The sequence below is a fragment of the Rhinatrema bivittatum genome, chromosome 12, assembly GCF_901001135.1.
Source record: "Rhinatrema bivittatum chromosome 12, aRhiBiv1.1, whole genome shotgun sequence".
In the NCBI taxonomy this organism is placed as follows: domain Eukaryota; kingdom Metazoa; phylum Chordata; class Amphibia; order Gymnophiona; family Rhinatrematidae; genus Rhinatrema; species Rhinatrema bivittatum.
Window position 1 is genome coordinate 16,256,810 of NC_042626.1, and position 21,924 is coordinate 16,278,733.

Consider the following 21,924-nt stretch of genomic DNA (forward strand, 5'->3'; position numbering starts at 1 on the left):
ACTTAGGCAGTTGCCTACAGCGCTGACCCATAGGGGGCACCAAAACGCAGCCAGGTAAACATGAGCTGAGCCTATCCCACTCACAACAAAGAATAGAGATTCATCAGGCTGCAAGTAGCGTGCGGTGCTTGAGGCCCTGAGAAGCATACAGTTGTGGGGCAAACGAGGTAGGAGTCATCAGGTGCGAGGGGGGGGGGGGGGGGGGGGGGGGTTAGGTGAAAGGCTGAAGTCATCTAGGGCACCTTCCACCGTTGCACCAGGCCTGGCCTTAACATACTAGAATCTTCCATGTCCTTTGGAGGGTATTCACCCTTCTCCTTCTCAGGTGCCCCCCGTATCTAAAAGGGATTCCTCAAACTTTTCATCCCCATCTTCTTCCTCAGACTCTGCTCTCTTGCACCGCCAGGAAGAGCCATAGTAGGTATCACTGAACAGGGTCATGGAGCTGTAGACTGCCCCATCACAAGTACTTTAAGAGCTCAGGCAAAGGCTCTGCTCCTTTAACCGCAGGAGCTAAGGCAGCCATTGGAGAACCTGGAGCTGATACCTGTCATAGGAAACAGAGCACGTGTTTCCAAATCTCCTCCACCAGAACACCATTTGGAAACAGCCACAGACATGGGTCCCTTCTGGAGGACAGCCTGCCCATGCTGCTGTGCGGTCCTTACTCCCAGCACACACACGTGGCACATGCACAGCAGCTGTGGACTCAAACCACGAGTTTTACACAGCACAGGCTTCTTACTACCACAGTCAGAGTGAGCTGCCATAAATAGCACCATACTTAGCAAGAGCGCATAAACTGAAGCAAAAAAGTTTCAATTTTAATTCCCTGAATGGACCCGGATCAGTCCAGACACCTGGGTTTTGCCTCCCCTCCAGCAGATGGAGACAGAGAAGTTTTTAAAACAACCCTGCCATATATACCAAGGTGCCACCCACAGTCCCTCAAGTCTTACTCTCAGGCCGATACAGTAAAGTTCACGGGAGAGCGGGCGAGCACCCGCTCTCCTGGCGCGCGCACAGGCCAGTGTCCTGTGTGCGCGATTCAGTAAACAAATATTTAAATTAGGGCCGGCGGTAAAAAGAGGCGCTAGGGACACTAGCACGGCCCTAGCGCCTCTTTTTGGACAGGAGCGGCGGCTGTCAGTGGGTTTGACAGCAGACGCTCAATTTTGCCTGTGTTGGTTCTCGAGCCCGCTGACAGCCACACGTTCAGAAATCGGATGCTGGCAAAATTGAGCATCCAGTTTTCAACCCGCGAGCTGATTTCAAATTTTTAAAATTTTTTTTTTTAACTTTCGGGACCTCCGACTTAATATCGCTCTGATATTAAGTCAGAGGGTGCACAGAAAAGCAGTTTTTACTGCTTTTCTGTGCACTTTCCCGGTGCCGGCAGAAATTAGTGCCAACCTTTGGGTAGGCGCTAATTTCTGAAAGTAAAATGTGCAGCTTGGCTGCACATTTTACTTTATCACACGGGAATGACTAATAGCGCCATCAACATGCATGTGCATGTTGATGGTGCTATTAGTCTCGGGGGGGGGGGGGGGGGGGGGGTTGGATGCACCTTTGATGCGCTGTTACCCCTTACTGAATAAGGGGTAAAGCTAGCGTGTCAAACAAGTGTCCAAATGCAGGTTAACAGTGCGCTCTATGGACCTGTCTGTCTCCAGCAGATGGCGGAGGTGCAAAACCCCCAGTCTCTGATTTCCTGGTTACAATAGGTTGATAGAGCAGGATTGTAGTCAGGTTTGCAGTTAGCAAATTAAATATTCACTTATTCTTATTGACAGAAAAAGCACAGTGACCACAGGAACCCTCTCAGATACAACTTCCTGGCTTCATTTTTTAAAATTTCATTAAAACAGCTAAGAAACTTGAAATAAAATAGAAATCTATCCCTTTTTTGTTGTTGTTGAGAAGGGGATTGTAACTGTTACTGCCAGCTACGACTCAAATTTGAAAAAGGAAGCCCCCTGGCCCCTCTACTGAGGGAGGGAGCATGCAATTTTCTCCTCAGGAGCTGCCTATCCAACATTTTTATTTTTTTTCCTTATTACCTGGCCTAAACAAGCCTCAGTGCAGAGCAGGGAATGCACTCCTCCCAACTGCTGGAGACAGAATATTGGCAGGTTGAGGTCTGCATGGGAGCTTATAAGGTGTGATATCAGTGAACCTGTTGATCTGACTCCCTCTGCAGGTTGGTGAACATAACCCATTGCCTGGTCTGGTCTGACTGGATGAAAAGGAATTAAATATTTAATCTGATTGATAATTGCTTGGATGCATTTTTTTTTTAATACAACTATTGATCTTTTCCTCATAGGGAAGCTGTTCCATCCCCTTAATCATTTTGGTCGCTCTTCTCTGTACCTTCTCCAGTGCAACTATCTCTTTGAGATGCGGTGACCAGAACTGTACACAGTACTCAAGGTGCAGTCTCACCATGGAGCGATATAGAAGTATTATGATATTTTCTGTTTTATTCAACATTCCCTTCCTAATAATTCCTAACATTGTTTGATTTTTTTTTGACTGCTGCAGCACACTGAGCTGATGATAAATCAAACAGAATGTTGGGAATTATTAGGAAGGGAATGGTGAATAAAACAGAAAATGTCATAATGCCTCTGTATCGCTCCATGGTGAGACCGCACCTTGAGTACTGTGTATAGTTCTGGTCACCGCATCTCAAAAAGATATAATTGCGATGGAGAAGGTACAGAGAAGAGCGACCAAAATGATTAAGGGGATGGAACAGCTCCCCTATGAGGAAAGGCTAAAGAGGTTAGGGCTGATCAGCTTGAAGAGATGGCTGGGAGGGATGTGATAGAGGTCTTTACAATTATTAGAGGTCTAGAAAGGGTAGATGTAAATTGGTTTCTTACCCTTTCAGATAATAGAAGGACTAGGGGGGCACTCCATGAAGTTAGCAATTAGCACATTTAAAATTAATCAGAGAAAATTCTTTCACTTAATACACAATTAAGCTCTGGAATTTGTTGCCAGAAGATGTGGTTAGTGCAGTTAGTGTAGCTGGGTTCAAAAAAGGTTTAGATAAGTTGTTGGAGGAGAAGTCCATTAACAGCTATTAATCAAGTTTACTTAGAGAATAGCCACTGCTATTAATTACATCAGTGTTCACTATGCATCAACTAACCTCTTCCCTTGCAGTAATAATTCTTCAACATACACCAATATAAGGGAATGCTTGTATAATGGTGATTTTTTGTACGGTGGCTATGTTCAAGGGCAACCTATTTGAGGCTGTCCTTTTATTCGCCCCGTCTATTTCTCTTTATTATCATAATGTTGTAGTAATGTGATTTCTCAATAGCGATTTTTCTTTTTTGTTTTTTGCTTTTTGATAAAACCCCAACTCCCTGTTCGCTGAGGCGACCCGTTAATAGGTAAATAAATACTTATCGAGGCATCTCGTCTGCGACCCTGTAAGTAGCATGGGATGATCTTAGTTTTGGGTAATTGCCAGGTTCTTGTGGCCTGGTTTGGCCTCTGTTGGAAACAGGATGCTGGGCTTGATGGACCCTTGGTCTGACAGTATGGCAAGTTCTTAATGTGCTTATGTTCTCAAAAGACATTTGGGTTTTTGGAGAATCAAAAAATTGAGAAATAAAATTATGGTTACTCAAACATTATTTCTGTTTTAGTTAAAATTCCTGGCATGTTCAGTGCATTCCAAAGCATTTCTTATTCAAGTGCATCCACGCTACCGTGCCCACAGTCTGAAGATCCATTTTACTTCTTATTGTACCCGGTTCGTGTAGTAAAACAAAGTAAAAAATGTTTTGTGGTTAGTTTTATTTTAATTTCCCTTTCCAAAGGGAACAAAAGGCATAGAGGTGTTGAGAGATACAGCACACTGTACATCTGGAGCAATTCATTTTGTGTGAATGATACTTTTAAAACTCCTATAAAAATACACAGATTATTTGTGGATTATGCACCATTCTTGTCCCTGGTTTGGCCAAACTGCACCAAAAATAACATTGTCAACCAGGGTGAGCACTGAATCATTTTAGAAAACATGGTATATGTATGTTCCAGTAAAATCTGAAACTTCAGCAACCACAGTAGCCCAGAGATTTGGGAAAGATGAGTGGTAGCTTCCTTATATTGTGTGTGTGAGCGCAAGCTTCAGTCCATGTGCTGGTGCCAGCTGAGGGAATCAAAGTCTCCTGTGAACACAGAAAATGCAGCTTTATTCTACAGTCCCTACCGAGCCCATCCATACTCTTGTGAAACAGATTGTGTGCTGAATGCTCTTCAGACTCTTCCTCCAAGGAAACACCAAGGATTTTCAGTTTCTTTTCTGTGAGTGGAAACGCACACAAGGAACAGACGATGATTATTCTGAAGTTTCCTCTGTGCTTGAAATGTATTTGCCCGTTTAGCCCAGGTTACTCAGCAACTGAGCATCTCCCTAACCGAGAAACCAGCCCACTGTGACGACGCTTGCCTTCCATGGGGCATCACAAGCCAGAAGTGAGACACAGCAAGGCCCTCACGTCCCAGACATTTCAGGCCAGGCTCTTCGGAGGGACAGATGGCTAAATATTCAGTATCTTGGCAGTTTATGAAAGTTCACACCTCGCATGGAAGAGTTCTCTTTTCCTTGGTGACAGACAATTCAGGCCCTGTATTAAAGCTGTCGGTCTAACATCCCGTGACGGATTTTCCCATTCTTGCATGGGGACAAAAACGAGGCTCCAGAAGACCATCCCATCTTTGCAGCTGTTGAACACAGAAATGTGTCATGGATAAAATCACAAGGTATGGAACAGGCCCCTAGAAAAAAAACTGTACAAACTGTCCAGAAAGCGTCTCCTGATTTGGTTTATATGCCGATAGCCTGAAGCACTCTCCTCTCATTCTCATTTAGATGCCCTGAGAAAGCTGCAAAGCACGGCTGCTGTGCAAACTGGCAAAGGAAATCAGTCAGATAGGCCTGTAAAGAAAGCAGAATCCTGGATTAGCAAACAACTCTTAGCTACAGCCATCTCCAAACTCGACAGGAAGTGTCACAAGGGCACAGACTAGTGCATTAAGCATGCAAAAAGGCAGCACTGGTGCTGTCTGCTCAAGAGATCTGAAACCACCTCCTCCAAGGCCAAGATTACGAATGTAGTACCCCAACCCACACCAATAAAAACATAGGCAACAGTCATCCCTCACCTGCATGCCAAGGTAACACTGACCCCCCCCATACCAATGGGGTCAAAGAATATAAATGTATACAGTAAGACCTCCTCACCAGTCATAAGTCCCATCCCATCTGGATCACCTGCATTTATCTTACACAGTTCCCTGTACGTACCAGGATCAGTCCAGACTGCTGGGTTATGCCTCCCCTCCAGCAGATGGAGTCAGAGAGAAAACTGAAAGCACCCCCTAGATATACTGGTGTGCCACCTGCCATCTTGCTCAGTGGCATCTTAATGCTGGGGATTAGCAACTCTGCTTCCTGAGGGCCAGACACCATCAGGACTTCAGGTTAAATCAGCAGTATCCTCATATTTGCCTCCTAAAATCTCTATACTTGGAAGCTATGAAAAGCTGACTGGTGTTTGGCACTTTTACAAAATATAATACACTGAAGTCTGTCAATGCTAACTACCCAAGAAAAATACAGAGGATGGATTAATTCAGTTCGCATGCAAAAAAATACAGGTAATGCAGATGAGAATTAATTTAATCAATCCTACTTTTAAGAAGTAATATTTCAAAGCGATAGTAACACAATAATATACCTGGACTTGACCAACATTACTCAAATAATGCTTTTATTTATGAAATTGTAACCGAACTTTATTGGCACCTGTTAGAATGTAAGATATCCTACATTTACTTACCTTGGTCTATGTGCCTATTTATAAACCGCTGCGATGGTATATAACTTAGCGACGGTATAGAAAAGTTTTTAAATAAATAAAATAAAAACTTCTGAAATCATACAGAATAAGGATGGGAATTATTCCAGATATTATTCCTTTCACATAAACTTTCTAAGTAATCACAAACAGTAAGGAGCCATAAAGCATTTGCTACAGCATTAGAGAACGAAGGCAATGAAAATTATCCAAAGATAAGGCGCACACAAGCTTTCAAGAGCCCATCGTGGATCATTTTACCTCTGATGGCTCAAACGCATAGTGAATGTCAGAAGAAAATGAGGATAAAATCCTCTTTGCTCAATATATTATGGGGATGGAATATTTTCTTACCATTCCAGGCTTTCTGGGATTTAGAAATTATCTCCAAACCCATCAGCATTCCGTAACATTTTTAAAACGTAATTTGATGTTATGCCTGTACACTACTCTTATTTTTGTCCAGCACTTGGTGATATTTTGGGTACATAAACCCTGACACACTGTGAGAACGACGACAAAATCCCCAGCATTCTTCCTATTTGACAAGTCAAAAATTTACTGAAATCACGCCACACTGCAGAGCTGTCTCCAATGCACAATACCTGCAAATCTACTTGATACAAAGGATCCTTCAGTGCGTCTGGATCGTCCTCTTCGTCTTCCTCATAGTAATCATCATCTGCCAAAGACAGACAACAGGCGTCATAGGACCTAGTAACATGGCAGATAAAGAACAACTTAGCTCCTGCAGTCTGCCCAGAGGGGGATCACCGCACGCTAGCGCACAGCTTGCCATCTAGACGAGACAAAGGAGAACACAACCATCCTTATTACAGACTGGCTGTTTGGTTTTTTTTTTTTTTTGGGGGGGGGGGGGGGTGGGGCACAAACATGTTATTTTTGTAACCAGTTTCTTATAGGCAAATTAGACTTTAAGGTCGCTGCATCCATCTGTTAACCCTTGAAACATTCATCCAATTCCAATCGATGGTACCCCATGACCCCTGGCTCACACTTGGAATCCTTCTATTTGTTTCCTGTGGGGAAGGAGGCCAGTTCAGCTCGGTGGATCTCTCGGGGAGGTCGGTGCGCATGGTGACGTTACCGAGCATTTGAAAGCTGCCCTGCTATTGGTTAATGTCTGGGATCAAACGAGGAAACTACGCAGCAGGAAATTATTACGCATCATCTTGTTTACTTCTCAGATTTTTACGCTCTTCTGCCTACCGATTTTGGTGGCTGGAAGAAGTGCTGCAGCCTGGATCTCTAATGCTTACACTTGTTATTCACATGAAAGCAGAATAATTTCTTGGGTTTGTTTCAGTCTCTTTCTGTGGCTCCTCTAGCCCAGAGAGCCATAAATTGGTCAAGTTTCCAGGAACCCCCCCCCCCCCCTAATGAATAGGCACATGAAGTTTGCTAGCACTGCCTCCAATGTCTGCAGAGTTATCTCATGCATATTCATTGGGGATATATCTTGGCTTGCGGCCTGCCAGGATTGCAGTTTGACACCTCTGCTCTAACCCTTCCAAATTCTTGCAGCCTTTGGATTACAGAAAGCAGTATTGGGTTTTGAATATTTGCTGAACTCTGTGGTTTCCAGGTACCTAATACAAGTAACAGAGTGTGGGCTCAGTCCAGAAGAATTTCGGGGCAAGGATCCCTGTGATATGCTCCCAACCCAGTCCCACCAGCAATCACTCACCTCCCGAGAGGAGGAAGGAAAACCTGTCACCCAGAAGTCACTTTCAGCAGAGATTTGCCTTTGTTTATTTTCCCCCGAGAGTGGTGTCAAATGGACCCAATCTTACCATACTTGTTTGTGGCAAGGATATCAGACAAAAGTTGTCCTGCCAAACCTTCATCCTCCTCATCCTCATCTTCCCACATATCATTGGATTCATCTGCATAAAGGAACATCAACGAGTGTAAGAATGAGGGGCTTGTGGTTTACCTTAAAAGATCACATGTAACAAAGAATCTGCAATCGTCACCTCATTTCCTAGCATTAGTGTACAATCCTTCAGTGGGTCACCTGGCCCCTACCCCAGTTTAATCGCTGCATGCTCAAGATCACACACAGTGATTTAACACACAGTAACGGCAGATAAAGACCATACAAGCCCATTCAGTTTGCCCTGCTCAGCTCCCTTCCTCTCCCTCAAAGATCCTTTGTGCTTGTCCCAAGCTTTCTTGAATTCTGACATTGACCTCATCTCTATCACCCCCAGAGGAGGAGGGGGGCTCTATTCCATGCATCCACCACCCTTTTTTTGTAAATTACACTGCGCTCTGCTCCTATCATGAAGAACCCCAGTGGACACAGTACTGAGGGTTAACTGGATTTCCACCCAGAATAAGGAACGCTAGTACTGGTATGAGGAGTAGTGGAAGGGAAGCTGACAACGATAATAAAATCCAAATGACAGCAGACAAGAGAGGGACCTGCGCTTGTGGGAGAGGAGACGGACAAGGGCAAAGACAAAAGATGCACAAGAAACCTGTATTCTTTAAGCAAAGGAAAGCCAGTCTAGCCTGGTGACAGGGGGGACGAGCTGAAGTCACCTGCCCAACAACACAGGCAGGTATGTACTCACTACGGGGACAGTACCCTCTGCTACTGCACTGACCCCTGGTTGGTCAAAAGGTGATGCTAGGGCGTCAGACCCTCCGGCTCCTGGACCAGCCAGGGTTTCTGCATTGCAGGGGAAGAAAGGATATATGAAAGATGAAAGAGAATGCTTTCAACTAAAAAGTATTCAAAATATTACCGTGACTCCAGTCTGTCGCAGCCTGGCGAGCCGCATTGGCCTCCATGACATTGGAAAGTTCATTGATTATCAACTTGTAGATCTTCACTAGTAAAGGAATGTTTGTCCAGCGTTCGGGATCTGACAGACGGGAGGGAGAGAGGCGAGAAGGAAAATCGCAGGCTTCTACTACAGACATTACACAAACTTCTGTAACATTGAAAATCCATTACCAGCAAACACTGGATCTCAACAGATGCTGTACACAGTCAGAGTAATCTTCCTGCTGTTCTCACAACTAGAAATAACCCTATACCCTCCCCACTGCAGCCCTGTGCCAGGACAGCTGACATGGCATTCACTTCACGTTACCCTCTGTGCTTCACAACTGCGCATGACTCTTACTGGAACAACATTCAAGTCACTGCAGCTCACGTTTCCTGGTTAAAAGGAGTTCTACAAACATCCTGCACAGAGACAATTACAGTTGTGTGCAAAAACTGTAGGCACGCCTGGTCAAATTATATGTTTCAATGAATCTCTAAATGAACAGAAACCAACACAACGTCTACATGGAACAAAGTTAAATGCAAGTATAGGAAAACTGATTTTATTTACTTATAACTTATTTAGGTAGATTATATCGGGTTTTCTCCATTTTCGAGCTCTTTAAAAAGTTAAACATGACATCTGACATTTCTAATACAAAATCTCATTTGCTTGCTGATTTTTAAGTTTGAAAATAATAAAGCAAATATGGCAGGTGGAAAAGTTTGGACATACTTTCAGTCAGTGGAGGAATAGCCTAGCGGTTAAAGCAGTGAGCTGTGAACCAGGGTTGAAATCCTGCTGCTGCTCCTTGTCTGGCATTTCTTTTCATACATATTTGACTTATTTTAACCATTTTCCATTTGATATTGGTTTTATATAATGGTTTTGGGGGTATGTTTTGTTGTGTTGATGTTTATTAGAATTGGTTTTCATGATTTCTTTTTATTTCTTTTAATATTTATTCAATTATAACATTTACAAACAAATGATACAATCATGTATTCAGATATTTCCAAAAGAAAAAAAAAAAGAGAGAACATTTATTCCAATAACAATAATATTTCTAAACACAAACATCTGATCTAGCCCACATCTAGGGGAAGAGAAAGAGTACAGCTCAAGTGTGCGTCTTTTTACTTTACACAACCCTTCCATTAACCTATCTAAGAATTTTGAGACTTATCCCGAATAAAACGTTGCAGTTGTGAGGGATCTAGAAAAACAAATGTATTTGTTTCATAGGTAATCTGACACTTTCACGGAAATTTAAAAAAATAAGTGGCTCCCATATCCAGGACTGCTTGCTTTAAAGATAGGAATTGTTTCCGCCTTGATTGGGTAGCACGGGAAATGTCTGGGAAGATCTGTATCTTCTGACCACAAAAATCAAAGTTTGAAAAATATTTACTAAAGAACAAGCAAAGTAGCCTGGATGCTATGTTATCTAATGAGTCCTCTAAAAAACGTTGACACTCCAAGACTTTCTAAGATATCAACACCACCCTCAGCTACCTGCAGCGTTCTTCTTGGAAATCATTGGAATAGCAAATGTTGCTTACCTGATGTAACAGGTGTTCTCACAGGACAGCAGGATGTTAGTCCTCACAAATGGGTGACATCGAGGATGGAGCCCACCACGGAAAACTTCTGTCAAAGTTTAAACAGAACTTTGACTGGCCCCTACTGGGCATGCCCAGCAAGGCACTGACCCTGCAGCCAGCAGGGGTCTCCCTTCAGTCTGATTTTCAAAGCTACAGGCAGTGCCTAGAAAGTAAAAACAAAACGAACCCAACACCGCGGGGTGGCGGGCGGGTTTCGTGAGGACTAACATCCTGCTGTCCTGTGAGAACACCTGTTACATCAGGTAAGCAACATTTGCTTTCTCACAGGACAAGCAGGATGGTTGTCCTCACAAATGGGTGAGTACCGAGCTGAGGATGTCCTGACTTGCACCAAATGCACCCAACGACGTGCAACAGGCAGTACAAGTGGGGTGGAATTTGGTAAAGGGCATCCGCACCCTACCGGGAAGGTGGAAGGGTGTTGGTACATCAGGTTGGAAAAAGGTTACGCAAGACAGATTGGCCGAAGATGGAGTCCTGTCTTCCAGCTTTGTCCAAACAATAGTGGGCTGCAAAGGTATGGAGGGAACTCCAGGTTGCAGCCCTGCAGATGTCAGGAAGCGGCACCGATCGAAGGTGTGCCACTGACGTCGCCATGGCCCTCACAGAGTGTGCTTTGACACGGTCTTGGAAAGGAATGCCAGCCTGCTCATAGCAGAAAGAAATGCAGTCCGCCAACCAGGAGGAAAGAGCCTGCTTACCCACAGGTTGTCCTAACTTGTTAGGATGGAAAGAGACGAATAATTGAGTGCTCTTCCTGTGAGAAACTGTACGGTCTAGGTAAAAGGCTAGAGCTCGTTTACAGTCTAGGGTATGCAGGGTCTGTTCTCCAGAGTTGGAGTGGGGCCTGGGAAAAAAGATAGGTAGTATAATGGATTGATTGATATGAAACTCAGAAACTACCTTAGGTAAAAATTTAGGGTGAGTGCGGAGTACCGCCCGGTCCTGCAGGAGTTTAGTGTAAGGCGGATAGGTAACTAGGGCCTGTAATTCACTAACCCTGCGAGCTGAAGTGATAGCCAAAAGGAATAACACTTTCCATGTGAGATACTTTAACTCACAGGAGTGCAGAGGTTCGAAAGGAGGTTTCATTAGACGACCAAGAACCAGATTAAGGTCCCAGGATGGGGCCGGAGGCCGTAAGGGTGGCTTCAGATGGAGCAAGCCTTTAAGAAAACGTGTTACTAGGGGTTGTACTGAAATAGGGACACCCTGTACACCTTTATGGAAGGCGGCTACCGCACTGACATGCATCCTAATGGAAGAGGTTTTAAGACCTGATTCAGAGAGATGCCATAAATAGTCCAAGAATTTGGAAATTGGACAGGAAAGGGGATCAAGGGACTGAGAAGTGCACCATGATGTGTACCTTTTCCATTTGTATGAGTAAGACTTTCTTGTGGAAGGCTTTCGTGAAGCTATCAGGACACGAGAAACCGAATCTGAAAGGTTGAAAGGCTGAAGGACTAACCTTTCAACATCCATGCCGTCAGGGACAAGGCTTGGAGGTTGGGATGGAGGAGGCATCCGTCGTTTTGAGTGAGCAGATGCGGGTCCTTTCCCAGAGGAATGTGCCTGCGGATGGAGAGATCCTGGAGTATTGGAAACCATACTTGGCGTGGCCAGTAAGGTGCTATCAGGATCATGGTTCCTCCGTCCTGGCGTAGCTTCACGAGAGTCTTTGACACAAGAGGAAGTGGGGGGAATGCGTAGAGCAGACCGGTTGTCCACTTGAGGGAGAATGCATCCCTCGGCCGAGAGTTCTGGCTCCGAATGAGAGAGCAGTAATCGTCCACTTTGTGGTTCTGAGGGGACGCAAAGAGGTCTATGCGGGGAGAACCCCACTTGTGAAACAGAGAGGTCGCTACCAGAGGATCGAGTGACCACTCGTGCGGTCGGAAGACACGGCTCAGCCGGTCTGCCAATAGATTGTCTACTCCCGGCAGGTAAGTGGCCCTGAGGTACATAGAGTGGGAGAGGGCTTCCGCCCAGATCTGCGCAGCTTCCTGACACAGAAGGAAGGAGCCTGTGCCTCCCTGCTTGTTTATGTACCACATGGCCACTTGGTTGTCCGTCTGGATTAAGATTATCTGATGAAAGAGATGATCTTTGAAAGTGCGGAGCGCATAGCGGATTGCTCGAAGTTCCAGGAAATTGATCTGGTGTTCGGCTTCCTCGTTGGACCATAACCCTTGGGTTTGAAAATTGTCCACATGGGCCCCCCAACCGATGTGGGAAGCGTCGGTGGTTAGGATAACTTGCGGATCCGGTGGAAGAAAGGGTAAGCCCTGAAGGAGGTTGACCTGAGTCGTCCACCAAGTTAAGGATAGGCGCAGCGCTTGTGTGACTGTGATTATGGAGGACAGAGGCTGAAAAGCTTGAATCCATTGTTGTCGTAGAGTCCATTGTGTTACCCTCATGGCTAGTCTGGTCATGGGAGTGACTTGAACCGAGGATGCCATGTGTCCTAGGAGAACTAGGAATTGGCGAGCTGTGGCAGTGTCTTGAGACTGGAGCTGGTGAGCTAGGGACATGAGAGTTTGGACCCGTTGTAGCGGAAGGTAGGCCTTTGCCTGTAAGGTGTCCAAGTCTGCCCCAATGAAAGATAAGGTTTGAGATGGGACGAAGCAAGATTTCTCGTAATTGACAAGAAACCCTAAGGAAAGGAGTGTGTTGATTGTCAATTGTAGGGAGGACCGGGCAATCTGAGGGGTGGAGGCCCTGATCAGCCAGTCGTCCAGATAGGGGTATACGTGGACACCTTCCTTCCTGAGGAATGCTGCTACAACTACGAGGCATTTGGTGAAGACCCGTGGAGCAGATGCCAGACCGAAAGGCAGTACTCGGTATTGATAATGGTCGCGGCCTACGAGAAACCGCAGATATTTGCGATGGGATTGTGTTATCGCAATATGGGTATAAGCTTCCTTGAGGTCGAGGGAGCACAGCCAATCCCCTTTCTGCAGCAGAGGGAGTAACGTGCCCAGGGATACCATCTTGAACTTTTCTTTTTGCAGATACTTGTTGAGGGCTCGAAGGTCTAAAATTGGACGTAGCCCTCCTGATTTCTTTGGAATTAGGAAGTATCTGGAATAGAATCCCTTGCCTCGTTGAGAGGGAGGAACGAGTTCTATAGCATTTGATTGCAGAAGAAGAGATACTTCCTGTTGTAATTGAGGCAAATGGTTGGATAGACTCCACGCTTGAAGCGGCGGGGAGTCTGCCGGAAGAGTTATGAAATTGAGGTGGTAACCCTGTGCGATAATCGCCAGCACCCACTGGTCTGAGGTAATCCGTATCCAATGCTGTAGAAAGTGGCACAGACGACCCCCTACAGGGATGTGGGGGAGTGGGATATGGCATGTGCTCCGAGTCGGGAAGTCAAAGGCCTGCCGCAGGCCCGGGGGGTGGGGCTACAGCAGGTCTTTGTTTCCGAGGTTGGCGTGGCTGAGGTCTGGTGGAGGATCGAGCCGGACGAGGCCTAGTCGACGGAGGGTAATAACGACGTGGCCGAAAGAATGACTTTTTGGAGTCCTTCTTAGGTGGTGGTTTGGAGGATACCTCAGATGGAACAGACGAAAGTTGTTTCAACGTCTCGTGGTGATCCTTCAATTCCGCCACAATTTGTTGAATCTGTTCTCCGAACAGATTATCCCCTAAGCAGGGTAAATCGGCTAGACGATCCTGAACCTCTGGGCGAAGGTTGGATGATTTTAACCAAGCCCAACGTCTGGCTGAGATGGCAGTAGCTGAGACTTTCGTGGAAGCATCGAAGATATCGTAGGCCGTTCGGATCTCGTGCTTCCCAGCTTCAAATCCTTTGTGAAGGAGGGCTTGAAGCTGTGGCTGGTATTGGTCCGGTAAGGTGTCAGCGTAGTCCTGCATTTGTTTAAGGATAGCTCTGTTGTACTGAGTCATATAAAGTTGGTATGAAGCTATACGAGATATCAACATAGCCCCATGATACACTTTCCTTCCCACACTATCAAGAAATTGGTTGTCCTTGATAGGGGGAGTGGAAGAGTGTGGCTTTAAACGCTTGGCTTTCTTTTGCGCAGACTCAACTACAACAGAGCGATGATCCAGTTGAGACTTCTGAAATCCTGGTGCTGACTGAACGAGGTAGGTTGAGTCAGCTTTTTTATTGACTGGTGACACAGATGAAGGTGATTCCCAGTTTTTCTTTAAAAGATCCAGAAATACTTGGTGAATGGGATGGAAGCGATGATCTTGGGGGCATCCAGAAATTGGAGCAGCTCCATCATTTGGTGCCTGTCATCGGTCTCAGATTGCAGCTGAAAAGGCACAACTTCTGACATCTCCTTTACAAAATTTATAAAGGAGAGATCTTCAGGAGGAGATCGTTTTCTACTCTCTGTAGGAGATGGTGGGGATGGTAAATCTGTATCTGAAGATGAATCATCACCCCAGGTATCATAAGGGTCATGTAAGGTTTGCTGTCCTGAAGGACCTGGTAGAGGATCCAAAGGCATCGATGGAACCGGTGCTGCAAGCGGAACAGTGAACGGCATCGAGGGCTTCGGGGCCACCGATGGAATCGGTGCCGATCTTGGAATCGATGGAGCCGAAGGATAAATCGGTGGAAAGGTATGTGAAGGCACCGATGGAACGACACCGGACGGAGGAATCCGGAACGGTGTTTCTCCTGTCGATGAATGTCCTTCCGGAGATGATGGTGTAGTCGGTGCTAATGAAATCACCGATGGAAGGGCGCGCATAAGTGCCTCCATACGATTTAGTATCGGTGCCAACGCTTCCACTATAGGCTCGGTGGTCGGTTCCATCCTCGGTGGCAGAGTCGGTGCTGAGGTCGGTGCCTGAGGCGGTGCCGGAATCGGTGCCGGAGGCGGTGCCGGTGGAGGCTGGAATCTTCGCATCGCATTCTCGATGGCCTCCTGGACCAGCCGGTCCAGTTCTGCCCGGAGACCAGGGGTAAGCATACCCGGCTCGACGGGAGAGGGAGGCTGAGGCAGGGCCGGAGGGACCACCGTAACCGGTGGGATCACGGCCCCCGCACCCCGGGAGGGTGAGGGTTTCCTCGGTGCCTGCGAACGAGACGTGGACGGTGCCAGGTCCGACCGAGGCTTTTTCTTCGGTGGCTCGGCCTGATCAGAGGTCGATGGTTGCGGATCCTCGACGGGCCGAGACTTGTGCCGTCGATGGCGATGCTTATCCTTCCGATCTCCTCGGTCATCCGGGGAGGGGACAGGAGTCGACGGCCGAGAAGTCATCGATGGTGGACGGTCACCGGCGGGTTGGCGATGGTGGTGCAACTTCGACGGTGCCGGTTCCGATGACGTCGATGCTATCGATGGCGTTGGGGTGGGTGCATGGAAGAGGAGCCCCATCTTCTCCATCCTGGCCTTGCGACCCTTAGGTGTCATTAAGGCACATTTGGTGCAAGTCAGGACATCATGCTCACTACCCAAACATAAAACACAAACCCTATGGGGGTCAGTGATGGACATAGTCCGGGTACAATCCGGACATCGACGGAACCCCGTCGCCATGGCTTAAGGCCAAATTTAGGCGCGGGCTCAGTAAGTTCCCACAGGCCTCAAGGGCCAAAATCGACGGCCGCCGATTAAAAAAGGGAAAAAACTTACCGGTTTCCGCGAGAAGTGACAAAAATTTGTCGAAGGGAGACCCCTGAGGGGCAAATTTTCTTCGGATAGAAAAAAACCGAATTCCTGTCAGGAACGTGGTAAGAGAGCTCCTTTCACCGCGTGGCAACTGCTGCGCGGAAAAAGAAGACTGAAGGGAGACCCCTGCTGGCTGCAGGGTCAGTGCCTTGCTGGGCATGCCCAGTAGGGGCCAGTCAAAGTTCTGTTTAAACTTTGACAGAAGTTTTCCGTGGTGGGCTCCATCCTCGATGTCACCCATTTGTGAGGACAACCATCCTGCTTGTCCTGTGAGAAACTCTGATACTCATAAGAAAGAATTTCAACTACATACTTCTTAAATAATTCAATATCAGACTTTAACCTAGAAATAGGAAAATGTAATAATAAAAGATTGTGAGATCTCATTTCATTCTCTAGTTGTACCAAATTATCTTTAATGAAAGATATATTAGTGGTTTTCAAATTTTTTAACTATTGGGTTCAAATTTGCCACTGCCTGCTCCACTTTATCAGTCCTCTCATCTAGGTCTACAAATTTCTCCCTTGATTCTACAGAGAAAGTATAAACTTAAGAAATTGTCTAGCACTATTTCTAATCTATATTCACTATTAATCTCCATAAATCCAACAGTGATACATTTTCAGGTTCCACAATACTTTCTTCTCCTATACTACCTAGTTCAAGGACTGCTGGACATGGAACCCTGATGTTTCTCGCTGTGGCCTCGCTACCCAAAGATATTACACCTACTTGTATATTTCCCACTGTGGTGATCCATTTCCTATTTTGGTGTGGGTTTCATTCATATGGGACCCTATACTATTACCTTCCTCTAATGGACCTTCCATTATAGGCTGTAAAGGGGGTTGTGGGGACCTAGGGCTCAGGGAGACTCCTAAAGAGGAGTTTCCTTCTGCTATTTCCCCTACAATGGTCTCTCACATTCTATGTGGGAGTCCATGGGTCCAACTCTTTTCGTGCTGCAGTGCCCTCGATTTTATTCAGTCCCGTGAGGCACCTCCCGCTGACTTCACTTCCGGGTCCTGTCCCCACAAGCCGGGCCCTCCTCACCTCAATGGTTCAGGAAATGCTTTCAAATTGAAACAAGAGGATCTTTTCCTCTCCAGCACTCAGTTCTTCCTCTTTCTCCTCCCCGGTTTTCATGATTTTTATCTATATTTTCTGTATATGGTCCTGAGTTTTGAAATGGAGCTGCATAATATTTTAGACCTAAATAAATGACGCAGCCCCAGTGGATGCATGCTTGAGCCCTGTGCAAGACAGCAGGACTCCCCAGAACGCATGTGCTTGGGCCCCCCTGCACCGACAGCAGGAGAGTCCCCCACAGTGCAGACATCCGAGAGCCCCACCCAAGCAAACAGCAGGAAGCCCCAGAGCGCACACACTTGGGCCCCTTGCACCCGCACTCACTTTTGGCAGTTTTGGACCGTGTGCGGATTCCCTCATCCATATTAAATATTTCTTCTCCCTTCACCTTAATGTCATGGAGTCGCTTATCATCTGCGTTGATGCCATGCTGCAGAAGCTTGCAGAGCGCCACAGAGCTGCAGATGGATGCAAGGTAAGGTTCCCAATTATATAATTTACTCATTTCCCAAACCTTTCAGAAGAGTTGCATGGTGAGAAAACTGTAGTTTTAGTAGTAATTCCTAGCAAATATAACATAAAACATACAGTATCATGCACCACGACATTTAACAAACAGTTGTTCAGCTGGTAATAGTTAGCTTTTTCAGTGCCTTGGCCTGAACACAGGTACTTGGCATGAACACAGGTTTAAAATCATGAGAGGTCTAGAACGGGTAGATGTGAATCGGTTATTTACTCTTTCGGATAATAGAAAGACTAGGGGGCACTCCATGAAGTTAGCATGGGGCACATTTAAAACTAATCGGAGAAAGTTCTTTTTTACTCAACGCACAATTAAACTCTGGAATTTGTTGCCAGAGGATGTGGTTAGAGCAGTTAGTGTAGCTGTGTTTAAAAAAGGATTGGATAAGTTCTTGGAGGAGAAGTCCATTACCTGCTATTAAGTTCACTTAGAGAATAGCCACTGCCATTAGCAATGGTTACATGGAATAGACTTAGTTTTTGGGTACTTGCCAGGTTCTTGTGGCCTGGATTGGCCACTATTGGAAACAGGATGCTGGGCTTGATGGACCCTTGGTCTGACCCAGTATGGCATTTTCTTATGTTCAAGGTATCAACCACTGTTCTAACTTATGATGTCGGCAGATGCTGCCAAGGTGGTAAGTAGTGGAAATGCATGCGTGTGTGTATATCAAATTTAAATAAATATGTGAGAGACAGGCATGGCTCGTGTAGTGAGATGCATTTGTGGGGGGAGGGGTTGTCGCTGCTCCACACACAGACACCTTTCATTCCACAAGAGCAATATCTGACCCTCTGCACCATACACCTTACCACCTACTAATCTACTGGCCTTATCCTTCTCTCTCAACCACTAACTGAGGAATGCTCATCTCTCCATTCTTATTAGTTTGCTCAGCCCATACTTGCACCATCTTCTCTGCATACTTTGCATTAGAAAGGCCTCTCCTCGTAATTCCAGGTTTTCTCTTTTCACAGACTACTGGAGGTAAGCTGTTACTTAATACAAGATGGCCCTACCCTGGTTTACCTTCTAATCTGATTAAAAAACAAAACAAAACATTTTTTTTCAGACTTGTCTTTGCCGATACCATGTTAAGAGTTATGACTGCTATTTAAGCACTTTTCCAGCCTTAGCCTCCATTATCGAGTTACCAGTCTCACGGATGAATGTTAAGAACACAAGCAATACCTGACTTTGCCTTCATACTGTCCATAGAACAAATGCTGTCGATTCATCCACTCAGCCATGACAAACTCCAGGGCGGGCTTGCCTGTGGGGCCCGGGAGACTGCAGAGAAACTCCAACAGGGGCTCCAGCTGAGTGTGAACCAAGTGAGCAAACACCATGATCAAAGACTACAAGAGAAAGACAAAGCATGCCTGCTGTTTTTAAAGAGGCTCTGCAAACTTAACCAGACCTTTTACATTTCTTATGAAATAAAACCTTTGGGTGGGGTTTTTTTTTTGGAGGGCCTGGTAGTTTCCTCCTGCTCCTTGGCGCTTCTAGCACAACTAGAAACAGCTTCTGCTGGGCTACAGCACCGCAGGGCCTCATTCGCAGCTACCCGCAGGGGTTTCCTCTAATTCTGTGACCTCCTCCCAACAGCCCAGCCACCAAAGCGACCGTCCTCCTAAGATGCAGAAAATGTTAACGTGGCTTCTTTACAGTTCTTCAGTTTGAGGCACAAAGTAGGCAAACCAGATTCTCAATTAACACTGAAAGCAAAATGAACTGCACCGAACAAAAAACTCGGAAGGGATACAAATTCTTACCTGGAAAATAAAACTGCAAAAAGGGAGCCAGAGAGGACAATTTCAGTTTGCTCACTTTTCCCGCCAAGCAATCTGCACCAAGAAAATGCTACTTTGGTGGTCAAAAAGAGAAAAGCTAACCCCAGCCGTTCAAAAACCGGTGGCACAGGAACACTCCGCCGGCGCAGCTTCGCCAGTTCCTTGCTCTTCGGAGCTTTGGGCAGCAAGAAACCTCCAGGACACCCATAAAAGGAGCACTTCTAGTTTTTATCTCCTGGCTGCACCTGCTAAATCAGTCTGCTTGTTCTTTCAACCTGGGATTGCTTCCTTTTTTTTTTTTTTTTTAGGTCCCGAGGGAGGTAAATTCATCCAGAAAGGCACGAGACAAGGATGGCTCTTGTGCTGTCCTGTGGCCCGGCTGGCTCACAAATGCCAGAGACACCCTGTGTCGCACAGACATTAGTGGCTCTCTCCGTCTCTTTGTTTATTAAAAGTAAGTAAATTGTGACTCTGGGGAGTAGACCCTGAAAGAGAGACGGTGACCCGGACTCCCCTTTTCTAAATAAGGCAAGGAGCAATCACCCTCCCTAGGACATGTCATAGCAGCATGAATAGCAGACACAGTCAAGGTACAGGGCAAAAAGTCCTTATCCAGTTTTACAGATCCTCCCATAGGATACTATGGTGGCCAAGATGTGCCCCATCAGGTCCCCAAGCATGTGGTGGTCAAGGGATCCACAAGGTTTCCTCAGTGCGACCACACCAGTGGTGTGAGCTACTGAGCCGGCTCTACTGCAGCAGACTTCAATGCCTCTGTCTTTTGTATATAATCTTTGACTACTCTGGCAATTAACCTTGGAGCTGCAGACAGGAGGAGGAGATCCCTAGTCAATACATGATGTAATTCAACAATTCTGTTTTGCTGCACACCCCCAGAGAGGCAGAACCCATGGGTTCATTTTAAATATACAAGAAATAAACCCTATAAGCTCTGCACTACATGCAATCCATGACTTACTGTAATAACCGCTGTACCTGCATTACGCTTAGTGTCTCTGCCTGCTGCATCTTGCTGAGGATGGCTCGCAATATCTGGTCCAGGTTGTCTCCTAGCTCCCTTCCAGCTTTGGAAATCAGCGTAGATACAAGCCTACCGACGAAGGCAGCTGTGAATTCTGATGTCCGGGGGTCCAGCAGCTGGCTGACCGCTTGCATCACGTACCAGAGCCCGTTGTGACCTTGCTCGTCGTGCCATTGTGCAATCTGTTCCAGTGCCACCGAGACATATGCACGCAAACACTCACCACCATTCTGAAAGAACCGAAAAAGGAAAATTGGTTCTCACCTGCTAATTTTCCCTCCTGGAGTACCACAGATCAGTCCAGACTCCTGGGGTTTGTACCCCTGCCAGCAGATGGAGACAGATACAAGTTTTACTGACACTACTATATAACCAAGTGTGCCACCTGCAGTCCCTCAGTATTGACCTGGATCCAAGACAAGAGGAAAACTGTACAAAACTTAACAGCCCAACCCCTCTCCCCAGCGAATAGGAGGATATAGACGCTGTAACACATTGGAAAAATCTGTTCCAGAATATATATAAGAAGAACGGAACAGCTTAGTGAACTGATAACTCTGCACAACATAAAAACCAACAGAACGAGCGGAGGACTCTCCCACCCTCTTTCCACAGGTGGGTCTCTGGACTGATCTGTGGTACTACGGGACTGAAAATTAGCAGGTAAGAACCAATCTTCCTTTCCAGTACGTACCCAGATCAGTCCTGACTCCTGGGATGTACCTAAGCTTCCCTTAACTCGGGTGGGACATGGAGGGTCCCGCTCGTAAAACACTCTCACCAGAACACATGGAAGCCAGAGCTACAACATTCATTCCCTGTACGTACCGGATCAGTCCTGACTCCTGGGATATACCTAAGCTTCCCTTAACTCGGGTGGGACATGGAGGGTCCCGCTCGTAAAACACTCTCACCAGAACACATGGAAGCCAGAGCTACAACATTCATTCCCTGTACGTACCGGATCAGTCCTGACTCCTGGGATATACCTAAGCTTCCCTTAACTCGGGTGGGACATGGAGGGTCCCGCTCGTAAAACACTCTCACCAGAACACATGGAAGCCAGAGCTACAACATTCATTCCCTGTACGTACCGGATCAGTCCTGACTCCTGGGATATACCTAAGCTTCCCTTAACTCGGGTGGGACATGGAGGGTCCCGCTCGTAAAACACTCTCACCAGAACACATGGAAGCCAGAGCTACAACATCCAATTGATAATGACTAGCAAAAGTGAGCAACGACTTCCCAATAGCCACTTAGAAAATTCCATGCAGAGACACCTGTTGTGACTCAGCCCAGGAAGACACCTGAGAATGTGTCGAGTGCGCCCTTTAGAAATGTAATTCAACTCGATTGCTTCCTTCAGCCACTGTACAACTGTAGCCTTAAACACCTTACTTCCCCTTCTTTATGACCATTCCACAGCACAAAGAGGTGATCCAAGCTACGGAAATCATAAGTGACCTTTAGAAACCTCAATAATGCGCGCC

General features: G+C 46.3%; 1 protein-coding gene across 2 annotated transcripts in view; it reads right to left on the reverse strand.

Annotated features, from left to right (window-relative positions):
- Positions 1-3,803: 3,803 nt before the first annotated feature.
- IPO9 (importin 9) overlaps positions 3,804-21,924 on the reverse strand; it is a 61,769-nt gene continuing 43,648 nt past the window's right edge. Inside the window, exons 18-24 of one of the 2 annotated variants that reach the window (XM_029572437.1) lie at positions 20,386-20,661; positions 18,788-18,954; positions 17,395-17,528; positions 8,666-8,785; positions 7,706-7,798; positions 6,497-6,605; positions 3,804-4,969 (exon numbers count right to left, since the gene is read on the reverse strand). In XM_029572437.1, coding sequence (XP_029428297.1) covers positions 6,526-6,605; positions 7,706-7,798; positions 8,666-8,785; positions 17,395-17,528; positions 18,788-18,954; positions 20,386-20,661 — 870 coding nt within the window. In that variant the 3' untranslated portion in view covers positions 3,804-4,969; positions 6,497-6,525. The remainder of the gene's footprint in view (positions 4,970-6,496; positions 6,606-7,705; positions 7,799-8,665; positions 8,786-17,394; positions 17,529-18,787; positions 18,955-20,385; positions 20,662-21,924) is intronic. The other variant, XM_029572436.1, reaches the window with a different exon arrangement.